At 41.4% G+C, this 26,605-nt stretch overlaps 1 protein-coding gene across 1 annotated transcript; it reads left to right on the top strand.

Annotated features, from left to right (window-relative positions):
• The first annotated feature begins 5,302 nt into the window (after positions 1-5,302).
• Positions 5,303-25,527, top strand: LOC125880151 (heparan sulfate glucosamine 3-O-sulfotransferase 6-like). The gene is made up of 2 exons (XM_049562455.1): positions 5,303-6,138; positions 23,916-25,527. The coding sequence occupies exons 1-2, from the start codon at positions 5,609-5,611 to the stop codon at positions 24,532-24,534; spliced, it is 1,149 nt and encodes a 382-aa protein (XP_049418412.1). The 5' UTR covers positions 5,303-5,608; the 3' UTR covers positions 24,535-25,527.
• Positions 25,528-26,605: the final 1,078 nt, after the last annotated feature.

Below are 26,605 nucleotides of genomic sequence, written 5' to 3'. Positions count from 1 at the left end.
GAGGATTTGTAATTTGCTGTAATGGCTGACACATGTACACGCCATCAGCGGGCCTCTGGCTATGGAAATCTCTATCACTGGTACACACAGGGATGCAGCAGCACACACCTGAAGGCACCATAGTTGGAAATGTAGTCTGGACTACACACATGCATGCATAAACGCCTGCACATGAATGTGAGAGCGCAGTAATGTACCAAAGATGTACAGATGTGTGCACACAAACACATCACCAGCAGTGAGACATATTATCTAACCTCAATCCTATACATACAGGCACAGTTCACAACTTGCAAGTTGTATTTGTTTCCTCAACACTGCTGCTGCCTGTTTGTTTCTTTAATCTCACTGTTTATATTTCTGCGTCCAAACCTGTCAGTGTAACTCCAACTAGAGCAATTAGCGTGAGGGAAAAGCAAATAAAATGTCTGATGAAAGCAAAGCCTGGATCCTGACCTCATTCTGACTGAATCTGCCGCTAGCCAGCAGACAGTCGTTTCCAAAGCTGTGAATTCCTCGGTGCCAGGCTGGCCTCGCTTTGGATGGATTTACAATGGCTGTTTGTGCTTCAAAACATATCATTATTCTATATTTGCCTGGGTCATGTTAGAATCTGCACAGACCTTTGTTTGAGGACATTTTTTTCTTTAAAACTGCTTTTACATCTTAGAAGACCGAAATTGCAATCACAGGCTTTGTCATGCTTAACTCTGAGAAGTTTATATACTCCTTAAAGGGAAAGTTTGACAATTTGGGACATACTGTACGCTTACTCGCTTTCTTGTTGAGAGTAAGATAAGATAAGATAAGATAAGATAAAATAAGATAAGAGTGCAAAACAAGCATCAGTAAAAAAAAAAAAGAAAGCACAAAGCAGTAAGATAAGTGAACAGATGAGAGGATGAATGGCTAACACTGGCACGTAGATTGAATATGAAGCTACAGTTAGCAGCTACAGCGTTGTCAGATGTCCCATAAGTTTTGTAGCTGCACAATGATTTGCCCTCTGTACAATGTGCCATCAGTGATGCCAAAAAGTGCCTTAATGTATGATAATTTCACCAATTTGTCACAATTAGTAGTTGGTTTTAGTCTGCGACCGACATGATCGAAATAGCAACAATTTGGATCCTATGTCGCATTTTTTCTCACATGACCTCTTTCCAGACAGTCATGCTTGGTGTACGCTATGATGAACGTGACTCACGAGTAAGGCTATCATTCTAGAGCACAAACTTTCAGTTATAGTGCTGAGATTTACATCTAAACATACATATTAGAAAACACACTCTAAAAATGATTCATGAGGTTAGTAGATAACACATAGAACAAAGAAGTTTTTCAGCATAAAAATTTACATTTGTTACATTAATTTGGTCAAAATCAAAAACATTTTTGACATTTTTGAGTAGAATGGAATTCAAATAAATTAGTTGGGATATCTTGAATAAAATAATTTGACCACTACACATCACCACAACTTTTGGATCAATATTAAGTTGTTTCAACTTAGTTACATTTTTCGAGTTCAAAGCAAATCATGTTGGTTGAACTAAACTAATTGAGTTTGTCAAATTGTAAAAGACACATGGCATTGGCTCAATAAAACCAGAGTTGGAGCTACTTAAAAAAATGCATGCAAATTGTTACCTTCACTTTCTATTTAAGCTGAACCAGTGGATTCTTTTCTTGAGTGCACCCTAAAATGGTCAATGGTGTTAGTGGATAACTTACTCACTTACTGAGAACATGAGAAAATCTGGGAACTGTGCGGTACTGAACTGTGGAGTTAAACCATTTTTCACCATTTCTGTGTCCAGGATTTTTTGGGTGGGGCTAAATGCCTGCTAGATGATTCAGTGAAGCAAACCTTAGCATAAACCCCGCCCCTACACTATATAGGGATGAGTTAGGATGAGGTCATGTTGCCAACAGATATAACCCCCTGTAAAATGTCAAATTTGTTGATTTTACATTTTGGGTTTTGTACGGACTAAACAAAGGAGATAGAGTGTGTTATAAGTGAGCATTAGAGGTGTTGACAGGTGGATTTAGTTACTTTTACACAGAGCTAGGTTTCCCATTTCCAGTTTTTATGCTGAGCTAAATTAGGCGACTTATATTCAGTATACAGACATGAGAGTGGTGTCAATGTCGAACTTTTCTTGTAGGTTTTTTCAGCCAAGCAGTCTCTATTTTCTCCAAGGATATAGAGAAAGAGAGCTGAATAAAGACAAAAAATATAAAATACTCAATTAGCCGACACAGTGAGTTTGCCAAATTCATCTACTATCTCTGTCTAAAACATACTGTGCCCCAGGGCTGAGTGTGCCGAGTGTGTGTGAGTGTATATGTGTGCACCGCTTTCTCAGACAGATTATCTACCTCAGTTCCCTTTTACCTCTCCTCACTCTCTTCCCATCCCCTCATCCATTCAAGCAGCCACTTGGTGTGTTAGTCAGGTTCAAAGTCTGAACTCCATCTCAGGTTCAACCTCCATCTCTTTGCCAGAAGAAACTCTATCCCTGCTCCAGCTTTACAGAGTCGGGGGAACATCCCAGCGCTGATCCTTCCTGTACAGCCCTTAAGGTGCCACACTCAGCCTCAGACACTGTATTTATGGGACAGAGCAGTCACAGCCCGCCCCCTCCTCGCTTCAGGGCTTTTGTTTCGGAGGTTTGTGTCAGGAGACTTGTCACTGTGTCGGCTACGTGTTGGTTCAGTGTTGAGTCTCAGGGTGCAGGCAGAGTACAAGAGGTTTTGGATAGATATCCTCGGGGTGTCTCTTATTCACAGAAACATCTATCACACGGGTTCAAAGGGGCAAGGAGGATTTTCCTCTGTGGGGTCAGCTTACATTTGTAAAACACTGATGTGCCTGTAGCTCATAACAAAGTACTCAACATTTTTCTAAAGAGTTTCAAAACACATACAGGATATTTAAAGATTTTGTCTGTAACTTTTTGCCAGTATTAATTTTTTTCTTATTGCCAATGGATGAACAGGTTCTGACTTAACTGAAAGACTGAGACTTTCCCCAACTTTCTCGGATGTTTCCAGCAGCCTTTGCACTGACCTGAAAAAGGACTCAGGCCAATGTTTTTTGCTGTAAAATCCAAAGGATGTGACGTTATGTGTTTGTCTCTCCCTAGCGCTGCTACAGTGCTAACACAGTGTACAACAGCAGCTAATATTTGCTAAGAAACGGAGTTGCATGAACTACAACTCAGACTCCACACGTTGTTTCCTTTACATGCATTTTTCAGCAGTGGCCCAGCAGAGACAGACCTTAACTTTGTGCCCTGTGGCAACTTGAATTCAGCCAGAACAAGACCGATCGCTGGGAGTCTGATCCAGGACAACCCTCTCGACTGCCCTGAATCCTCGCTGGATCAGCACACTTTGTTGCTGCCGTTGGCCACCAGCCCCCTGTCAACCCATGGGCTGGGGTATGGGCTTGCTGAATTTGGGTTGCTACAACAGCTAAGGTCTGAGCTGCCATCCATTCTTGTCTAAGGGAAGTAGTAGGCCTAAATGTCATTTACTTTATCCCAACCAGGCCCCCCAGGAAAGCTGCTCAGCCCTGCTATTTTTTCCAGTGGCCACTTGTAGTATTGCAGAAAAAAAAAATCCCCTGCAGCCCAAAAAGCATTTTCCTCGCAGAACACCACTGTAAAAGATACGTAATTATAACTTTGTCTATCATTAATTTTTGATCCATGGCAGGTTTATATTTGCAAAACATTCCGAAATATATGAAAAGTGATTTTAAAATGTGATGTCAGGGTGCCAGGTGACTTATTGAGTAGAGTATGTGTAGGCAATGTCCTTGCTGCAGCAGCCGTGGACTGGATTCCAGCTTGCAGCCCTTTGCTGTATGTCATCCCCTCTCTCTCTCCCAGTTTCATGCTTAGACTATCCTATCCAATAAAGACAAAAAGACAAAAAAAAAAAATCTATGATGTCATCACAGTTTAAATTCTATGAGTTGGGCAGGAACTCACGGACGGGGCCAGTGGGAGAAACACTACTGCACATATACAGTGGGTCATATACTGCAGAACTGAACCTGAAAGCTAGAAACTGTACCAGACGAGCAGCTCCATTGGGATGAATAGGCGCCATCTTGGGATGCAGTATTTAGGTATTATTATACATCTATGATCCCAACTCTAGGGCGGATCTGGCTGGTAAACTGGTTACCTTTCTGTTTGCAAATGACTTTATTAATTAATGTTACAAAATAATCAACACCACATCAATGCAGTGTAGCTTAGTTAGACCTACATCCAGCTGGGCAAATTACTTCCCCAGCTAACGTGAAACATGATAGCTACTAACTTATTATGACAATCTGTGTTGATTGACCCAATGATAAAAGATGGAAAGGTACAAAGTGCTTTTAACTGTGTAAGCTTAGCTATTCTACATGTTGCTGTAATATCAGCTGATAATGTCATTTGCAGATGGTAAGTTACTTCCCATCCAACATTTGTACGTGCGTTCCATGTGTTTAATAAATGAGCTGAAAAATGGACCCTATAAGGGATAGTCCAAGGGTTCCATAATGGCGCCATGCCAATTGCCCACATGGGTGGCTTTACCCAAGTGGGCCCAGGATAAGATGCCCATTGTGGAACCATACCCACTTGGTACCCAGGTAGCTGTAGCATAACCTATGAGGGGCCCACTTGCATAAACTAACCCGTGTGGGCAACTGGCATGGGGCCAATATGGAACCCATGGACAATCCCTTACAGGGCCCATTTCTAAGCTCATTTGCTAACCACATGGGCCCCACATATAAATGTTGACAGGGTTAGAATCAGGAGTCAGTGGTCCAAATGAAATAAAGGAACATTGCAGCCAATAATGGCATTCTGAATATGACTGAAGTTTATTTCCCAGTCAATCACAGCCAGTCTTGTCACTGCTTTGGCCTGAAGTTCAGTTAACAGTCTCAAAGAGAGAGCTCACTAATAACAGGGATTTTATGAAAGTAAGACAGAACCTTTAACTCCCATCAGACCACAAATAAAATGTTTTTTTTTCTTATTGTTTTTTTTCAGTATGGATCAAGTGGTTTGTTAATGATGCATGATTGCATTTATCTTATAAATGAAAAAAGGAAAGATTTGAATATGTTTGCCATAAGAAATACAGATCCGTGCCTTTACATATATGCTACTTTGTGTTCCCATGGGGCATGTTTATAGCTTGGGGAGGGAGGGGTGGAGACGTGTAAAAAAGGGCGTAGGAGAAGTAGAAGCGAAGCCTTGAATGAGAGATTAGTAGACCTCAGAGCGCACAGACGCAGCAGACTGGACGTCTCACCTGACTGCAAATAAACGAGTCATGTTAAATGACAAAACTTTCTTCACTGACGAGGAATAATTTCTGTCATATCTGACAAGAAGGAGACAAAGATTATGAGGATCATCTCTGACAAATCCACTGTGCCATCCCACTGACGCTCTCCATGTGATGCCTCACTTTTGCGCAACAGGTTCTGAGAGGTAAATTCAACATTATCACCTCCGATCAATGTAGGAAGAAGAAGCATGCTGTCCCCGTTTTGGCTCTTTGGCACCGAGCAGGAGATCAACTCATGGGATGTAGTGGATGCAGAGTCAGGTTCAACTTTGGCAAGGTGCTCTCCAAAGTCTCGGTGTTTTTTACCATGGTCCTGATCTTCACTTACTTCTTCTACTGCCTCACCGGATTTTGCGATTCGGCCCCGAGAACTTTATACAGCCAACAAGCTGCAGACTATGACCTTCTGGACGATCATCGCCGCGTTTTGGACGAGCTGCGACCGTCACCGCGTCTCCTCGCCGCCGACGCGCCGTCTCACCGGAACCGCACAGCTGCCTCCGCGGACGCAGAGCAGGTGGACGCGCCGGGACAGCTGCCTCAGCACATGTCGGACAGCGCCAAGGAGAGCGCCCAGAGCAACGGCATCCCCGTGTCCAACACTTTCGGGACCAAAAGGTTCCCGCAGGCGATTATAATCGGCGTGAAGAAAGGAGGAACCCGCGCCCTGCTGGAGTTTCTCCGCATCCACCCGGACGTGAGAGCGGTCGGCGCGGAGCCTCACTTCTTCGACAGGTTTTATGATAAAGGACTGGAGTGGTACAGGTAGGGAACACACACACAAACACACACAAACACACACTCAATTATGGATTGCCTTTTTAGATCAATTTTGGCAGCAAATAAAAACTGAAGGGCAGCTACAAGAACTCCTCTATACTTTTCACTAATAAGTTAACTCATAATATTTTTTTATTTTATTTGATAGGGACAAGGCAATTTAACATAGGTCCAATACAGAGTGCGGGGCTTATGTGTTTAAAGAAAGTTTAGCTGTTGTTCATTTTCAGCTCTCGTCCCTGGGTCATAGATCCAAGTTGAGCACTGTCTGAAAATGAGATTTAATCTGCCATAAACACCATTAAATCGACTCTAAATTCACTAATGGAAATTCACCACAGTCGTGCTTTGAGTCTCAAAAGAAATATAACAAGTGACAGTGCCGGACCTATCACATTTGGTGCCTTGGGCAAGCTTGCGTCCCCCCCACCCCCTAAAAATATATACTGTATATATTATCATCTTGTATTTCTTAAAATAAAGAATAAGAGTGAGTGTGAAATCAACACAAATAATCAACTTAGCTAAGAAATGATAATAATTTGCAAATTTTCTCTCCTTTCTTCTATTTTTTTTTTTTTTTGCCCAGGGTGGCTTTTATCTTTTCATTTTTTCTTAAGTCCAGTTCAGACCAGCGATTTGTGTTGGGACAAAACTTTCAACTATTTGCAAAACGAAACAGTACACCGTCTTCATAGCAGCAGCTTTCTGCACTTTTACTCTGATTTCCAGCTTTTCAGGCTCATTTTGTAGCAGAATATATTTGTAGCTTCTTAAAATATGAATGAGGATACTGACTACAGTCGCATTTCCTGTAGTGATGAAACAGTGAAAACATAAAACATCCTGAGCTTCAGATGGACCATGTTCATAATAAATAGAACACAATAATTTAAATAAACTGCTCAAAATAATCAGTGGATGAGTATGTGTGTATAAGAAGGAAGGAAGACACAAGGACGGAGACCAACTTATGTGTCAGTAACCCTGAGTGTGTGCATGAGATGGACTTGGCCTCAGTCAGGATGGAAGGCTGTTCTCAACCATAGCAGGCACACACAGCATCTGCAGACAGAATTGGCCTGCGGGCTTTGCTACAGGCTGATTGGCCCTTGAAACAGGTCACACACTATCAGCCGGCTTGAGTTTGGCACAGACCAGCCAGTTCACACCACTGCAACTTTTCTCTGCAACGTTCGTCTTGTTGCAAATCTTTGGTCTGAACTGGGCTTTACTCTAATGCTCTCCATCCTACCCATTGATGCTCTAGCATGTTCTGACTGTGACAATCACTCACTGATGAACACATTAAGTTGAACTGCGATGCCCAGACTAGAGGCCCTACAACAACTACAGATCGATGACTTTCCCCCATAGGAAGATCCGCCACAGGCACATTTTTAAATCTTTACACTAAAGCTTTGGATGCCATCTCAGACGGTGCTGCATGATGTATGGCAGGGTGAAGGGTCAGATGAGCAGCTGCGGTGTCACCTGTACAGAAGTGCTGATGTCTCCTGTCAATAGACCAGACAGCCGTACACATGGCTGGCTGATATATTCAGATCACTATAAGCCAATATTCTCCCCGCATGCTGCACTGTGAATCAAAAGGCTAGTGGGGTCTCTGAGGAGCAGTTCATCATCTTGACAGTCATCTAAACATCATTTATACCCTTCAACATGACATCCTGTATTAACGCTTTCCCCTTGTTCTGAGTGTGACTCATGCAAACATCACTCCAGTATGACTCCCACATATGAGACGTTAAGCCCTTATTGTCAGGTGTATACTGGAGGTCTTGGCTGCATGTCACAATGATGTTGCACATAAAATGTTAATCGGCTACTGTCACAGTGACAGCAGCTGATTTGGGGTGACCAGACTGACCAGAGCTATCATTTGGGTGTATTTAAAGCCCTAAAGGAGGATTTGAGTCTGGATGAAGCTGTTCTTGATCATCTCCAGATGTTCTACAAGCTCAGAGAGAACATCCCAGACATTTCTGAGTGGATGCAGGGAACTCAATATTTCGACCAGTTTAAACACAAAAGTAGCAGAGAACTTTTATTTCTGCAAAATTAAGGTTTATACACCATGAACTGAAGCAGTAAATGCACAAAAAAGGTGCATGAAAAGTCACCAGAATGCAGAAAAGTAGGTGTTTGATGCTCAAATTTATCTGGTTGAGGACCCCCAAACCCCCTGTTTCATATGTGTCCCCTCCACACTCGATCCCCGCTAAGCTCAAACTTAGCATGAACACTATTTTGTGCTATGTTTGAGCGTTAAAGGTGCCATAAGGAGAAAGTGAGATTTAATTGAAGCAAGCACTTTGATAGCATGACGGTACTTGAAACTCTGAGGTGTAATTTAATCTTCTCCTGGCTTTTAACCCCCTTAGCTGTGTTTTAACTGCAAACACAAGGACACATGGAAACACTTTCACCACTGATAATTTTAGCATGCTGCTAAGCTTCCTCTCTGTTTTTCTCAGTGCACATAAACACACACATGCATCACATGCTCATGCAGGTTAACGCTTTGCTCCCTTCACAACTCCTCTCTTACATCTGTCTCCTTACATCCCTCTCGCTACTTTCCGTTGCTCTTTCGTCCAGCTTCACTATTCCTTACTCTTCTTTGAGTCTACATGTCTTTATGTGGAAATACCTGTGGCAGACCTGGTGTTTCCAGGGCATGTTTTATGTGTGTTTCTGTGTGTTTTAATTAGCCTGACTGGTGCTGTAAAGCTGTTATGCTTTAATGCTGGAGTTTTGTTGGTGCTGTAACACGGCAGTGACACCAATGTGGTCTCTGAAATTTAGATCAGTCATAATAAGGGCTGCAACATATAATTTGAGCCCGAAAATGACGTATTCAGGCTTCTTGTTTTGTTGGGTTGACAGCATGAAACCCAAAGATATTCATTGGACTGTCGTACATGACAAAGAAAAGCAACTAATCCTTGGATGCCGGAAGCAGCAGATGTTTGGAATTTTTTGTTGTAAATAATTAGTCAAATATTAATCAGTTATCAAAAGAGTTGTTATGACATGCAGCAAGGGGCTGCTCTACCACTAAGCCACTGACGCCCCGGAATGAGCATTTAATGTGGCTTCCACATGAGAGTACTCTCATTAAATCTTTACATAGTACTCGAATGCTACTTTTCGAGAGAGAGAGAGAAAAAAAATGAATGGTAGATTAGGAATTTTAACTGGCCAACAGCGGAAAACAGGCAATTTCATTTAAACCAGTCTTCAATTAACCTATCAGACCATAAATTTAAAGTGAACATAAGAGAAACCAGCAAACTTTCTGTTGCTGCTGTGACATAGGTTCGACATAGCACTGATGGACTGTCTCCAGAGTCTGAAGCAGCTCATCCAACACCGAGTTTTTTTATTTAACAGTCACGACAAACTCACAGAGACACCGAAACAGCTCCGTCAGTTAACCCATGAATAATTGTTAACAGTATCTGTATGATGCTAAAAGTGTGTGTGCGGGTGTGGACTTGCACCAACTGCTCCCCGGTTCGGAGCTCACACTCCAGCAGCAGTGGTGTCATGATAAACAGAGAGAGTGACAGAAGGGCAAGGAAACGCTAAGTGAAGCAATACACTGCACGCAGCTCTACAGTGAAATAAGATTTTACCCATTTTAAATAGTAAGAAAATCTATTAAAGTCATATTCATATGTGGGCGGCTATTTCTCTATGTGCTGAAGAAATACTAACAACCTGAGTACTTGAGTATTCATGCCCATCCCTAGTATTTTGTTGGCTGTTTACTATTTTGGACAGAAGTAAACTTAGCTGGAAAGGCAGAGAAAAGTTGGAGGGATTAACACAACAATAGTGACAGCAGCAACATGATCCTGGGTGAAATCACTGAAAGATGAGTCCCTTGTTGTCACCAAATCTCAGAAATTGGGGAAATCTGTTTGCTGTCATCTGCAGTGACCCACAGAGAAGCCGCTGGAAGTCACGGACTGGGACAGTGTGTAAGTGTGCGTGCATGTGTGTGTGTGTGTCAGTGACAGCGAGAGCTCAGTCATGTGGAACAAGCGAGTCCTCCTCAACTGACTGTCAGTGAACAGCGGGTCAGCTCGCTGTCACATCTGGAAGCCAGCACACACACTTTCTTATTCAAGGCTGCTGTGTATGACAGACTCTGAAAAGCAACCCTGAGCTTTGACATGCTATCTTTCTGAAGTTCCCGCTTCATCTGCAGCTCACAGGATCATATTTCTACGACACATAAGGGCATAAATGTTTAACTGGATCATTAATTTAATCTCAGGATAGAACCAATTAACATACATTGTCTTATTACTTTATCGATTCTCCCTTTCAGACCCTTGCATGCTTGTATTTCAGCCATAATCAATATAAAAACACATATTCAAATGCTTCCTAATTAGTAGACTGTTAATCATTTTGCAGACAAGTCAGGATAAGTAATAAAAGTCTTTGCCAAAGACACATGGTTTCACATTAGCATATCTGACAACGGGTGGTGCATTGTGATACTCCGCCTGTCCTCATGTCTTGGACGGAGAAATAAGCACGAACTGTTGGCGATTTTAACAGATGGATGTGAGTCGTGCACAGTCATATATTGCTGTCAGTTTTTGGCGATCTCTGCGCTGGAGACACTTCACAGACGCGGCAGCAGCAGTGCCCTCCCAAGCATGTTGTTCCAGCAGCATTGTCTTCTGCGAGACAAACTAAGACCTCATTCATGTGTGTTTTCCATTGCTTTTATCTTGAGTGATCCAGTCAGTCTCCACCCAGCCCCGTCTCTCTCCATCCCCATGCCTCCTTTGCATGTGTGCATACGAGCCCATTACGGGAATGGAAAAGCCACAAATAGTGCATTCAGAATGAAGCGAAGATTTAATGAATTTCTGTGTTGTTTTATGGCTTTATGGGGACTTCATGGAGTGATGGGTTTCATATGGGACTTGAGAGCCGCCACAGAAGACTGAAAAACCCCGGCTTTTCCGTGATACAATGGTTGTGATTGTCACGGCTTTGTCACTATGATGTGAGCTAGAATTTTAATTCATAGATGGAGTATATATTTGTCGCATCTTCAGTACCTGGATGACATTGAAGTGAGAACATTTGTTGTTGTCTCAAAGCAGGAAGAGACAAACACTATGCAGCTGCACAGCTTCAGATCCAAAACAGCATCCTGGCAAATTACTGATTAGTCTTTATAGATTTATGAAAATATGCATTTCTGAATTTCTATATGAGGAAAAACACCAGTCCACAAGTTCCATCAATACTTGGAAAGCTTGTCAATCGGCTGACCTACAGTCTTGACACCAAAGGCCACGCTCAATCGGATTGCTATTAAAATGTAGTATAAATCCTTTAAGGGCAGCAGCACGAGGGCAAAGAGAAATGACAGCACTGCTGAAAATTACATCAGGCCTTAAAAAGACATCGGCTTTTGCAAATATGTATATGAAGTGATGACAACAGATGAAGATAAAATGGGATTATATTCTTGCTTTCAACCCTGTTTTGTGTGTTGCTACTGCTTTCTTAATTATGTTGTTGTGGCAAAGTAATCACTGCCTGGGTTATGTTCAGAGTAGGGCTGCTTCCAACTAAAAATTTTCCTAGTTGACCAGTAGTCGTCATTTAGAGCCATTAGTTAACTAGTCACCTGCATGTTTACAATATTAATTTAATTATTAGATGATATATTTTGGGCGGGGCAACACAATGGTTTGAGTTGAAGGTGTGAGAAAGAATAGTATCAGCAACATTGTTAACACTGTGCTACATTACAGAGAAATACAAAACTGTACTAATGAACCTTCATTAATATAGGCCTATATTTTATCTACAAGTGCACGTCACACACTGAGCGAGCCGCCTGTTAATGACGCTGTCGGCAAAGCAGTAATGATTTTGCTAAGTGGCTAATGGACATGTAGCTACTTCCATGTTTCAGATGATGCGTCATATTTGTAGTCGACCAATGAAGATGAGTTTACATATCACCTTGGGTTCGTCCTTCACCTTCTCAAAATGATCCCACACTTTGGATTTCCTGCCCGACATGTTATTAACTAGCCTGTGGAATAACCGCAGGTACCAGCCCTGGAAATTAACCTGACTCCTGTCTGACTGCTGAGCGTGGACACTTCCATTGTCTGCTGTTTCAAATTAAATTCCCACATGGCCCACTTATATAGGTTTTGATGTATTTTGACAAGACCAGCTCCTGATAGTTTCACTTTTTTTGTTGTTGTTTTTTTTCTGCAGCTGAGCGACCAATTAAATCTTGCTGACTAACAACCTTTCTGGTCAACTAATGTTTGGTCGACTACTGGGGGGCAGCCCTAGTTCAGAGACAATGATTCTTTTAGATAATTAAACATTATATTTATGTATCACATGGGCTTTAGAAGGAGATGGTTGGGGTTAGGGACCAGAACCCAGGGTTTGCATCTAGACTCCCGTATTACATTTAGGCAACAAAAGCAGTCATTACGAGTGGATACTGTATTGCAAGATTGCCTATTTTGGTGGAAAACAGCTGAAAAACGTTTTAAGCGAACATTTTGCTGATTTGTTAAGTATCAACATATTTGTGACTTGACAGAAATGATAATGAGAAACATTTCCTCATGATTTTAATAGAAAACATAATTTGCTCGGCATTATGTTTCTCTCAAAACCTATTTGCTGTTCCTTTCAATATTTTATTTTATTATTTAACCTTTATTTAATCAGAAAAACCTCTCGAGATTAGCAATCTGTTTTTCAAGAGTGAAGACAGAAGAGCCAAGACAGGCAGCAACATACATACAACATAGAACAAAAATACACAATAAAAATGTCAAGCTCTAAAGCCAGCCATATAAAACACAAAATAAGATTGCTAATAATTATATACATCAAGTTATATGCTTTTTGAAAGATGATGATTGCCCAAATTAAAGCCACAAAATTTTCTTCATCCTTTTACTTGTCCACTTCCAGTGTTCTATTTTTCTATAAATCCACATCTGACTATTTTTTTCAATTTTCTTTTTGAATCTGTTACAAAATGGTAGCAATACGGAGAATAGACGATTTATTTAACTTTTAAAAAAAAAAAAAAAAAAATCACATTGTTTGACATCAGCATTTCCAAACATCAACATGTCCTTTGACCCCTCATCTATGTCTGAGTAACCAAGATAAGTCTGATATGTCTGTAAAGTCATGTATGTAATTTGTTGGTTTATGAATATAAAATAACTGATTTACAATGATACTGACTGATAGCCTAGTTAATATTCAAAATTACCACTTCCTTTTTTAATTGTGTTAAGTAACACGATAATATGTTTTACCTCCATCAGTAGGATTTGTTTATAAGCTCTAACTGGTAGGTGAAACTGTCCTGTGCTTTGTTTTACCTTAAATCATCACAGCACCACATTCATGCATGTTTCACCTCAGTATTTTCCAGAAGGTCACATTCAAACACTTACCACGTCAGTTTGGATATCTGACAGATGAAATGGTGAAAGTGGACTCTAATGCGCAATGGAGTAACGTTTTCCAGATCAAGGGTGATTTTCCCGACACCTCATTCTGTGTCCAGCCCCGAGGCCATTAGTGATAGAGGCTGAACACGACTGATTAGTGTAGCAGACCAGGAAGTGGTCTCTGTAGTGTTGAGTTGTATTGTGTTTTAATGGTGGTGGGTTTTGGCTGGAGTTGGGTCTAGGTGGTGTTATAAGGTTTGAAAAGGCCCACACTCACACCCCATATGGTGGGAATTATAATAATTTGAGGCGCGTTGTGGTGCATTTTGGGGCGCCTGTAAAATCTTTCAGTCGTGCTGTTTTAGCTCCGGACTGCAGTTAGCAAGTGAGGAAAATACTGTGTGTCAGTTGGCAAATGTAAAATGTTTCAGATATTTAGTAGTCATGCTCAGCTGGGCTGCTATTTCCAGGAAAGAATAACACGAGGTAGAAAACCGATGGGAGCAACCAATGAAAATAAAATATTACAACTGGGAAATTAAAAAACAATTTTTTTTATAAGGCACATAGTGAAACATTACATGGTTTGAATGGATCCACATCTAAAGAACAAGTCTGACTCTGATTCTCATAATGATGGGAGCATAATTTTCTGTTTAGCATCAAGCTAATATCAATACAGGGACTGGATTTTTTGGGCACGGATTGTGTCCCTTGCATCAAGAATCAAAAACTGTTTAGTACTGAAAGTTGTTTGTCAGATTCACGGTCTTATTCACTTATTATTTGATTAATTATTTCCAGATTTATGGCTAGTCTACAGCCATGCGAGGCTCGGTGAGCCTGCACAGGCCCGCAGGAACGCAGCTCAGCCTTGCTTCTATTTTGTACACTTACAGTATTGCAACAAAAAAATCCCCAACTGCCCAAAACACATTTTCCCCATAGACGACCATTATAACACAGACGTCTATAAAACTGTTGAAAGGACGCTTTGAACTGCAGAAGTCAGATATGACTCCTTGTATTATGACTTTTTGATCTATGGTGGTTTTATGTTTGTAAAACTTTCCTAGAGCCACGTCATCACAATGAGCTGAGCAGGAACTTAAGGGCAGGGGAAGGGCTAGTGGGAGAAACACGGCTGCGCACACTGGGGGCTGCATGTTGCTGAAGTAAACCTGAAAGCTAGAAACTTTTCCCAAGCAATCCCATAGGAATTAACAGGTGCCATCTTTGATTTCAGTATCGAGTTATTATTACACATCTTCTCATATTCTGTGATCTTGTGGACTTTGTCTCTGAGTTTTCTGTTTATGCTCCTTGTTTCATGTTGTTTAGCTCATATTTAATCTGCTTCCTGTTTTATTTTGTAGGTTCTCTCCTCATGTGTCATGTCTTGCCTGTTCCCTGAGTCTTCCCTTCACACCTGTTCTGTATTACTCTTGTCTGCTCCACCGTTGTTGTCAGCCAATCCCTGTCTCACTCCTTTCGCCCATGTCTTCCTTCTCCAGCTGTGTCTCATCCTTATGATTAGTCTTCTGTGTTTATATACCTGTGTGTTTCCCTTTGTCCTTTGTCAGTCCGTCTCCATTGGCTACCTTCTGTGTTCCCTCTGTGTTCATCATCTGTGGTCTTCATGTCTTTTCCTGCTTTAGTTTGGATTTTTGTTCTGCGCACAGATGGGTTTTTTTTTTTGAGTTGCCTGCCTTTATTTGGAAATCCTTCATCAGTTACATCAAAGCTCGCCTTTTGTTGATAACCTAAACCTGCCTGTTGAATCTGCATTTGGGTCCTCTTCTGAACTGAAACTATAATACATCTATGATCCACATCTAAAGGCGAAGTCTGAATCTGATTCCCATAGCAACCAAGACAGCCACAATCATCAAGTTCTATTTAGCATCAAGCTAATATCAGTTAGAGGATTAGGTATCAAACATCACTGTGTTTTGGGCACAAATTGTGTCTGTGGCATCAAGTATCAAAAACTACAAGTGCTGAAATTTGATTGTCAGATTCACAGCCTTATTGACTTATACTTTGATTAGATGTTTCCAGATTTCCAAGAAAAGAAAGGTCTGGCTGGGCTGACTCTCACTTTAAGATTGGAGAAAAAAAACGCCCCGGCTGCTTGTATTTCTTTCAACCAATCATAATCGTTCTTGGCGGTGCCACAGCAACGGTGCGCTTACAAAAATATTGCTGGGGGGGAAACAGGTTTTGGTGTAACACGCCCACAAAAATATCGCCTACAGGACGCAAACCATGGCAGAAAAATGGCTACATCCCCGCAAGATCAAACACTGCAAAAGTTAGTAAAGGACGTGTTGAAAACTGCAACCGGAGGTGGTAGGGCGGGACTTCAGCGGGTGGCTCGTTTTGCCCAATGAGAGGCTGATCTTTGCAGCGAACTTCCACCCACTCAGACTAATATTGACCTGACGAAGGGTCAGATGACCAAATAACAGCAATCCAATCGGTAGCTGTTGAGACATTCAGTGTCAACCAAAGCGCTGGACTAGAAAAAACATGTTCCTTAATGTGAGGTTTTAAAAAAGTATTGTATTGGTTTTGGCACAAGGACAGAACATAGAACAACCCATCTGGAAGTTTAGCCTGGTAAGTGTCACAGCTACTTTCTTGTGCCAAATGCTGAAGCCATTACTGAATTCACCAGCAAAGCATCACTAACGTCCTGTTAAATCTCCTAATTATGACTGGACACTCAAAAGCCACGCAGTCACTAATTAGCTACTGACCAACAAAAAGTATTTCATTTCCTTTAAGAAAAGCCCACACACCCACACATGTGCATGACTTTACCCCCTAACCACCCGCCCACCCTCTTACACACACACATACGCACATTCAGACTCATTGCAGTGGTATCCTGCTGTAAGCCACCAAAGATGAAAATGTAAAACACTGTAGTCTCTGTGGGAGTATAGCACTTCAGGTAACCTCCTGTCGAGAAAACCCTCCTCTTCCTCCATTACTGCATCATTATTCGTAGAAAAAAAATCAGCTGATAACAATGTATTTAAAATCTGTGGGTGGCAACAGTCTTTCTGCCAGTCATGTGGTTTCCCAGAGGGGTCTAACCATCCACTTCCTCTCTCTGCCTATAGTGAGAGGACCTCCAGGCTCTCACCTCCAGTCATCAAGTTTTCAGTGTGTTTGTGTGTTGAGTTTTTCTTTAGCTCTAATGCATATTGTGTCACTAGCTGTTGTGAAATATTATTTATAATGATGTTCAGTGTCAAACCCGTCCTCAGGCTACACTTGGTTTTTTACACGTTAATTTCTGTTTCTCTCCAACTTTGGCTTCAGTGATACTTTAAGGCCTCGTCGATTGCTCAGGTTTCAATTTAGACAAAGAACATGTAGACAGCATGGCGGCATTCACCCTTGGTATCCCACAGACAATGATGACTCCTGTTGTGTGTGCAATGCGCAGGGTCTTTATCACATCAACGCTGTCGATGGTGTGGTTTCACAGCAAACCTTTATGCTTTGTCACTGTAGGGCACCCAGGTTATACTTAAAGCAGTAGTTTAACATTTTGGGAAATGTTACACTCACCCACGTGTTCCCCTCCTTGCAGAAAGTTAGATTGAGGATTGATACTACTTCTCTGCAGCTGTGGCTCAGAGGCAGAGCGGGGTCGTCCACCAATCGGAAGTTTGGGGGTTTGATCCCCAGCTCCTCCGATTTACATGTTGAAGTATCCTTGGGCACTGACCCCCAAATGCTCCCGATGGCTGTTCAATTGGTGTGTGAGAACATACAGTATGAATGGTTACTGAGCTGGCTTAGCTAAGCTAACTGGCTGCTAGCTGTAGCTGTATACTGGACAGGGATTGATATCAATCTACTCATCTACTTCCCGGCAAGAAAACAATTATGCCTATTACAAATCACCCCTACTGGTAAGGTTAGGTTTAGGACCAGATTAATGATGGGATGTTACCCTGACTTTTGGTTTCACATCTGAAATGAACCCTGGTCTCCTGGTCAAAGTCCTGTGTATGTTTGACCCATCCACAACCTCAGCCTTCCTGTCTACACAGTCTTTAATCTATGTGGCCTGGCTGACGGAGTAAAGCCTGCAGCACATAGGTTACGTGATCACAGCCTCATGGCTCATGATTAAGTGGGTTTTATACAAATTATAGTGAATTACTTTCTGTAGGTATAAGTACAAACAGTAAATGAGAACAGCCTGGTTTCATCTAGCCACAACGGCATAAATCGAGGTTCCCACACTCATCCTGTCAGCCTGATGGGCCGTCCGTGGCCCCCGAGGCTGCTTCTGTCACCCTCTGAGCACAGCAGCACTGCTGGGAAATGTTTTCCTCCAGTTTGTTGTTTGCTCTCCTTCTCATTTTTACGACCTTGATTTTCCACATGCCTCGTTAATTGGGTTTTAGCTCTGAAAGCGATTGGACATAGAGACATCTGCCAAAGCAGAAGTCTCCTTTAGCAAGTCAGTGTTTAGTGTACATGGTCCAGTAAATGACTATAATAACCCATGGAAATTTAGATCTGTTTTTGTTTTTAGAAAATGACATGATAATTTGATTCTTGGGATCTTTTTGTGTGCTCTGCCTACTGTGCGGAGTGCCTTTTGTCAGGGCGCTACAGGGGATGTAGCTGCAGCACTTCAGCGGGAGAACCCATAATCTCGGGGGCAGGAAGTCTCTTGGCCACATCCTTGTTGCCAGGGTTAGTATTTAATCTTCTCATCCAGACTGCCTAGAAGATATCAGTGGTGTAATCAGCGGTGTAGCACTTCAGGGAGGAAAAGTGCTACATCCTTAAAGCAGCAGGGAGTTCCAGACTAATGTGGCTAGTCAGCAATGTTGTCCAAATACTGGGCTAAATAGAAAACATCTTTGTGTGCTCTTTTTTGCGTGACAGTAGACTGAAAGGCATTTCTTCCTTATGTTAAATTAAAGAGCTGTATTTGTAGAACAAAACAGTAGATTTACATGCATGAGAAATTGACAAGACGTTAATCATCTCTGATCTGTTTACAGTTTCTCCTCACACCACACACAGGAGCAGATTTATGATAGAAAATGCTTTTATTGATTCTCTGATAATGAGACAGATTGTGATGAGGGAGATAGGGACCCGATGAGAGAGAGGGGGCAGAGCCGCAATTCATTAACTATTCATGAATATGGAAAGGGAACTTATGGTCAATTACTGAAGTGACACTTATGTGAAGGAGTGAAGGACAAATCCAGAGGAGTATGGATGAGAGAGGAGAGGACGGAGAGGGAGACGAGCGTTTAGTTTCTCATCAGTAAACACCGACACCTCTGTGCTCACATATGTGTGTGTGCGCTCACACACATACACACACGTGCACACAGTGAATAATCTGTCATATAGAGACAGACGTATTGATCAGACATAGATAAACAGGGGACAGACAGGCAGCGATAGGCCATTTGCAGCTCTTGTTGTTGGATAATAATCAATTAATGGTGTTTTATTATGGGGATCATTTAATGGGGGTGGATTGAAATGGCTTAACTTAAAGTAAAGGGGAAACTTGAAACTTAAAGAGGAGCAGGAGGCCCTTTCCTCCTTCACACTCATAGTCATGGACTCTCCATGAGACAACAAATACTTTTTCATGAATACAGAACTACTAAAGGTTTCTTCATTGTTGCAGCAAACTAAATATAATCCATTTAACATGCAGTTATACCCTTTGTTTCCCCATAAGTAGCTTTCTTTCACCTTATTCCTCACTGTCTGGCAGTATGGAATATATGTTTTATCTAACTTGGATCCAACTCTTCATCAACACTGATTGAAATATTCACACATTACGACTTCACCAATAAATCAATTTGAAATATTCTACATGTCTTGTGCATCAAAATTAATCTTGATGTATTTGTCATCTTTTCAAACTTTGTAGGAACAGTCTGACATTTAACAAGTTAAATGTGAAGATCAATACCATGCTTAGGTTTCTGCGCTAAGTATGAAGCCAACAATTGGTTAGCTTAGCTTAGCACAAAGACTGGAAACGGGAAACAGCTATGTAGCTTGGTTCTGTCACAAGGTGGCAAAATCTGCCGACCAGCATCTCTAGTAGTGAAAATACATGGGGCATAGATGTGGTGCGACACATCTGCTGCAGCATGCCCACAGCAGAGTTCATCCATTAGAATCAGCTGCAGATTCTACACGTGAGCACCGAAGGTTGTCCATGTGAGCAATGTTCTGCTCGACACTCTTTGTTTTTTTCTCTGCACTCTCCAACAGGTTAAACCCATAAGGAACTTTGTAAAAAGCAAGTACTATAATCTCTTTAAAAAATATTAAAATGAAAACCTCATTGTCCTAAAGGCAACTTGATGCAGCAGAGCAACTTTGTGTGTGTTTTTACATTCTACATTAAAATAAATCAGTCAATGCATCCTGTAGTTAAAACAATCTATTTAATTAAATCAGTCCCAGGTAATATAACCTATGCTTCTAAATGCTGCATAACCAGCTGCATTATCACCTGGCAAAACTCAGCACCTACACAGTAAAGTGGTACGCAACCACATGCTACAGAGACAGATTTTGTGTAGCAGGTAAAAACCTCTCTGTCCCACCTAGCTGAAGTGCTATCTGTGCTTCATGTATTTTGGTCATAAAGCTCACTGTAGGCATTTTTATGTACCTAAGTGTGATTGCCCCACCTCTCCACCTCTCCTCCCTCGCTGTTTAGCTTGAATGTTAGTAATGTTGTTCCGTACCCGATTTGCGTCATCATCATACGTGACATGTCTTTATGTTGTTGCTACACTCTAGGAAAGCACGGCACTTGCAAGATCCCAAGCCCTTCGCATTATCCCTACTATTGTTTATATTTTGGAGACAATGTCTAGAACACATATGCAGATTCAGTGGTGCTGAGAAATGCCTTCGCAACTGTACTCACCGACTGCTACTTGCTTCTAGCCATCTACTTCTGTGTTTTGGTACAATTGCTTTTCACGTGGACCGTGGACCGTACTCGAGACCATGCTTGAGACACAGGTTTGTCAATCTGTGCCCGGGTATGGTACACATTCTTCACACGAATCAAACAAACTGGACTTTGGGGTCAAGTGTACTTGGATTTGGGTCAGGCCCCTGATGTGAAAACACCCTATGTCTTGTTATGTCTTGTTTTGTTTAATCCTCAGAAAAATCAGAGGATTAAAACGTGGACAAAGGACACAGAAAGTAATTGCACCTGGCCAAGAAATAGTCCAGCAATAACCCCCTCTGAAACTGCAACATGTTGAGCATTAGATGTGCTGGAGGTGGATCTTTTACCTTCATCTTTGTACCGTTGGTTCTGCTGGCATAAGCTTCATATGAATATGAATATGAATATGTGTCAGACTACTCCTTAAAGAGCTCCACTACAGTTCGAAATGTAATTCTGTGGTTTTCAGCAATGTTTAGCTGCACAGAAAGAGCTTTTATTGACTGATGCATCAGCAAGCTGCTGCTTGTCAAGGGGTTACTGCGCTGCATTTGACCACAGAGCAAGAGTGAAGTCGGTGCAACCTGTGCTGCTGCTCATAACCACAGTCAGTCACTGCCAAGTGTTCTTTAAAACTGTTGGAGTTTCATCAGCCCCTTTCTGCTCACACATTGAGGCTTTGTTTAACTCTAGTTCTCTCAGCTGGAACATAAAGAAAATCTAAATGATGCTGGCATATAGCACTCATGTAGTTAATCCTTACACATGCTAAATATGAGTGTATTTGTTTTTGTTTTTTGACTGAATCAAAATGATATTTTTTGCTTTTGATTTTTCGTCTTAAAGGCTGACAGATGTTTTTGTATCAACATCTGCAGGCAAACGCTGGGTCTAATGGACCGTTACTTTATGAATACTGCAGTTTGCTTTTCATAATCATCTAATCAGTGTTTGACCACAAGCAATCTCACTGCAGCAACTGCCAAAACTGGAGTAAATTTCCCTTGGATGTCCCTCAACGATCCACAGTTCTGAATGGCCTCTTGTCATCGCAGACTTTCGATCTCAAACAAATAAAGCACACCGGCTCCATTACTTGTTTATTTTATAGAGAGCCACATTAAAGCTCTCTGTTTCCAGTAACAAATAAGATGTGTTGAGTAAATGAATTGCAGATGATTCATTTGCTGTTTCAAAACATTGCTCATCATCTGCTTGTCATGCAAAACAATTTGTCTATGAAATCCAAATCCACCACAGTTTTGCCTCACTCTCGCTGTCAATAAGAACAAACGCCAGATCTGTCGAATTCCGTGTAAGCCACAATGCCTGTTTGCCAGATAGCACTAAAAAGTTAATAGGACAGCAGATGCACTCAGTTAGTGGAGAAGAAATTTAAAGACAAAGAAAACTGTAAACATATGTACGAAGATATATCAGTATAGCTCATATGAGCAATACTGGTTTGGGTTACAGATTAATATACACTGGATTACTTAGCAAAATTTATTTCTGTAATACCGTAGCACATAACTCAACACATGTCTTTTCACTGCCGTGTTCCACACAGCATCTCTTCTCCTCGCAGCCATGTGTTTAACACACTAGCTGAGCTCAGCAGCTTGCCATCCTGGTTGCACTTCCTGACTTTGGTCTGTTTGGTCTGTTTGGGTCCTTGTAGAAACCCGTAGGGGAGGTGAGGGTGGTGAAGGAGGGGGGGCACTTTGCTCTTGCAGGAAGAAAGAAGAGGGGGGTGGAAATCTGGAAATTGCTGTTAAGTGGTTCTTGAGGCTTTGTGGTTTTGACTCATCAGGCCCATAGTGAGTGGATGGTCCTGTTGTGCAGGCCTTAGTGAGGATCACATGGGCCGTCTGAGGCCCCGGTACGTAAACACACTGCAGTGTATAGACCTTTAATCTGGGGTGCTTTAATGTTTAGGGTATATCATGTGTTTACATTATCGCTTGATGTTGTTTTCACTGAAGTCAGTTTGTACTCCACATGTGATTACAGCGGCATGGTGCGATTTCACTAAATGTAAAGCGATAATGCAACTGGCACTTTTCCTTTTTAAAGCTTCAAGAATCAATATTCTGTATTTAAATTTGGTCAAATGTCTATGTGTAACATGAAAGAGGTTCATCATAGCGATGGACCCACAGAGAATTATCTACCAACTCTTCAGTTTGCCTCAGCTCCTCAGAGTGTTTAAGGGTCTTTTAGCTCAGGACTTCTTAACTTTTTTCACCAATGTACCATCTTTGAAATATTTTTTCAGCCAAACACCCCCTGACAAGCCCAAAACACTTTTGGTTAGTCAAACTGACATTTACATTTTTATTGAACTTAACGTACAGCAGACAGACAAAATCAGCACTGAGCTGGTGAACATAGAGGAGCATTTAGCAGCTAAAGAGCCAAATATATTCCCACAGGCATTGGTGGAGACCAAAAACAGAGCTAAAAGAAGAGTGAATATTGGATCTCTACCAATCATGTGGACTCGAATCAGAAATCAGGAGTACTTTATTGATCCCTGCAGGGAAACTAGGACACGCTGCAGTTGCTCTATACTGTACATAAGCATAGAGAAATTATAAGAAAATTAAAATAGAAATAAATATTATGCAAGAAACAAATGTACATTATGCAACAATATATAATCCAATATTTACATATAAATATAAACATATAAGAAATAAGAAATATATAAAATGTATACAAATATGTGTATCATAAAACAAGTGTGCTAAATATAAATGCAAGAATAGACCAGTTAAGAGTTAGATAAGAAAGAGTATTGCTGAGTTGAAGTATTATTGCACAATTATTTAGGGGGCCTTGAGTCAACGTTGCATTTTTTACAGACTACTGCACAGTTAAAATATAAATAATAAATAAAGTATAGGTTATATCTGCTGCTGATTGGTAAAATAAGTCCAAACACGACTTCAAATGGATGATAATTTTGCTGTGTGCCTGCTGAATGTGTTAGGTATCTGTTTGCTAATACGTTTATCAACTTTATATGGTTGTGGTAATATGTCAGTGTTGTGTTGACAGCTTGTTTGACTGCCCCAAGTGGCTAAAATTGCCTAATACTGCTTTAGAAAAGTACAACATATGGAAACACAGCTAATGAAGCTCTCAAACTGTGACACATTAGTTACATGTATGTATGTTACAATGTGCAATAGTCTCCATCATGGCTTTGAGAGATGAATCAGAATTCTGTGTCTGATCAGTTTCTTCTTCTCATCCAGGAACCTGATGCCTCGGACGCTGGACGGCCAGATCACCATGGAGAAGACCCCCAGCTACTTTGTCACAAAGGAGGCTCCTAGCCGTGTCTGCACTATGAACTGCCAAACTAAGCTCATCGTGGTGGTCAGAGATCCTGTGACGCGGGCCGTGTCTGACTACACCCAGACACTATCCAAGAACCCAGGCCTTCCATCCTTCCAGAGCCTGGCTTTAAAAAACTCCACCACAGGTCTGATTGACACCACGTGGAGCGCTGTGCGCATCGGCCTCTACGCCAAACATCTGGAGAACTGGCTCCAGCACTTCCCCTTGTCTCATTTTCTGTTTGTTAGTGGTGAGCGCCTGGTGTCTGATCCGGCTGGGGAGATGGGCCGGGTACAGGACTTCCTGGGTCTGAAAAGGGTTGTTTCAGACAAACACTTCTACTTCAACCAGACCAAAGGTTTTCCCTGCTTGAAGAAGCCCGAGGGGAGCAGCAGACCTCGCTGCCTCGGAAAGTCTAAGGGCAGACCCCATCCCCAAATCCCCGCCGAGGTCCTGCAGAGGCTGAGAGACTTCTACAAGCCCTTCAACCACCGTTTCTACCAGATGAGTGGACAAGACTTTGGCTGGGACTAATCGAAGAGCTTCCTGTCGTAGCCCAGATCAAAGCCAGTTTGACTGTTCAATGCTCCACAGGACTAACGTTCTCAGGGACGGGGTAGAGAAACACAAAGTCCACAAGCTGAACTCTGCCTCAGTGGACTCAACATGACATGCAGCACATGAACCATCAGTCACAGTTTAGTTGTAGAGTCGAAGCCGACACGAACACCATGCTGCCAATATGCAAGTTACACACATGGCTTAGTTATTAAACCATTAAACCATTTTCTTGCCTGTATGTTAATGTTACACAGAAGTTAGAAGCAAAGTACGCACCAAAGGGAAAGGAAAAAACATTGCCTTTGAACATCATCTTTTGACTTTTGTTTATAAAATAAGCTGATATTTATAGATTCTGTTGATTTGAAATACAACAGCTACAGATTTCTTTTATGAAAGAAATGTATTTATTACACGACAAGGTAAGACATAAAACTGAGTATGTTTTCATTGACAGGACATTGGAGGAAAAAATGTCCCACTCCATGACAAACCACTATGTCTTTTTAATTATTAGCAGTGTTACCTTGACTGCATTTATATTTTCAGAGCATTTACCGTTTCTAAATGTCCTTTGAAATGCTACATATCTTAGTTTGCTGTTGCAGGGTATTTCTGTGCACATTGCAGTTGACATACCAATGATACCTCATCTGTAAATATATGACGTTACAATAACCAGAAACCATACATTCCATTTGTAGGCATTTGTAGATATTTCTCCCCTCAGAGCCGCACATATTTTACTTGCCTTTGACAGTGCAAACTGTATCTCCTCACACTCACTTTTAACAGTTACTGCTCTGACTCCAAAACCTTAATTCTGACTCTGATTCTTTGTGTTGTGAAGTAGTTTTATCTCACAGAGTTTCATCCGTTTTCATTTCATGTGTTACTGTAAAGCAAACTGAGAATGTTTGTGTAAAGACTGTTGGAAGAATGACACATGCTTGGCCCTCAAAAGGTAATCCAATAAAGGTATTTAATGTATCTGAAACCTGTGCTCATTCTAATCGATATTTTTGAAAGGATCAGCCATCAATAATCCCTTCCCTTGAACATAGCTTAGCACCTCCAACTAACATGGCAGGCCTGCCAAAGTTTGGATTTCCCCACATGTTGAAGCGGTGTACATGAGGCTGTAGTAATGAGATACTGTGCAGCGTACTGTGCAGAGTTTGAACAGTGGTTTAGCATGTTTAACACCAAAAACACAAGAGCAAAAGTGTGAGAAACAGATGAAACAGGTGTTAGCATGTCTGCTAACTAGCAACCTCTAGTAACCTACTTTTGGGAGTTGTCTATCTATGTTACTAGGGTCCTACGCTCCCCCAGCTCAGTATTTTCTCAACATGACACATTAAGGAGACCCTGTTTTTGCCCTAGATCAAATGCTCAGGTATATTTCTGTTGGTCAATATGTTGAAATCACCTACCTGCAGTTTATAGCCTATTGACTATGTTATGCGCACTACCCTTTTAGCTCCTTTGGTGCCCCAGTATTTACTCCTTTCGTATGGAGAATGACTCCCAAACATATTTCAGCCTTAACTTTAAAATAATAAGAATTAGTCAACCAGTTAATTAACCAATTAAAAGAGAAGAACAAAAACAAAGATGAACAAAGGAGAAAATAATTATTAAACATTTTAGGGTCTGGAAATTAAAAATAGTTGGCTATTGCCATTTCCTTATATGTTAAGATTAATGCTGCGAACCTGTAACTCGTATTTTTACAACCTTCTACCCGTGAAAGTGCAGTGGAACGGCAGTCAAACCCGTAACTTACCACCCGTGAACTCCAGATCGATGTACTCCCAGTTACGCTTTCTGACGTCACACAGCCCTATAAACCAATTACCTTACTCCTCTAAACAACAATGGCAGCCCTATGGATGCGGTGTTGATGCAGGTGATACATGGTGAGAAAGAGACATAAAATAACCCTAATGTTAACGCATTATTGGCAACCGCTCTAACAGCTGGTTTCTAGTGCAAGAATAAATCAATACAAAATACGTTTCCAAACGGACAGATAACGTAA

The sequence above is a fragment of the Epinephelus fuscoguttatus genome, linkage group LG19 (genome assembly GCF_011397635.1).
Source record: "Epinephelus fuscoguttatus linkage group LG19, E.fuscoguttatus.final_Chr_v1".
NCBI lineage: Eukaryota > Metazoa > Chordata > Actinopteri > Perciformes > Serranidae > Epinephelus > Epinephelus fuscoguttatus.
This window is presented reverse-complemented; position numbering and strand designations above follow the sequence as displayed.

Bases quoted from the DNA above. Each gene is read 5' to 3' on its own strand.
- LOC125880151 (XM_049562455.1), top strand. From the start codon at position 5,609: ATGGGATGTAGTGGATGCAGAGTCAGGTTCAACTTTGGCAAGGTGCTC. The intron at 6,139-23,915 runs GTAGGGAACACA...CTTCTCATCCAG, and splicing joins AAAGGACTGGAGTGGTACAG to GAACCTGATGCCTCGGACGC.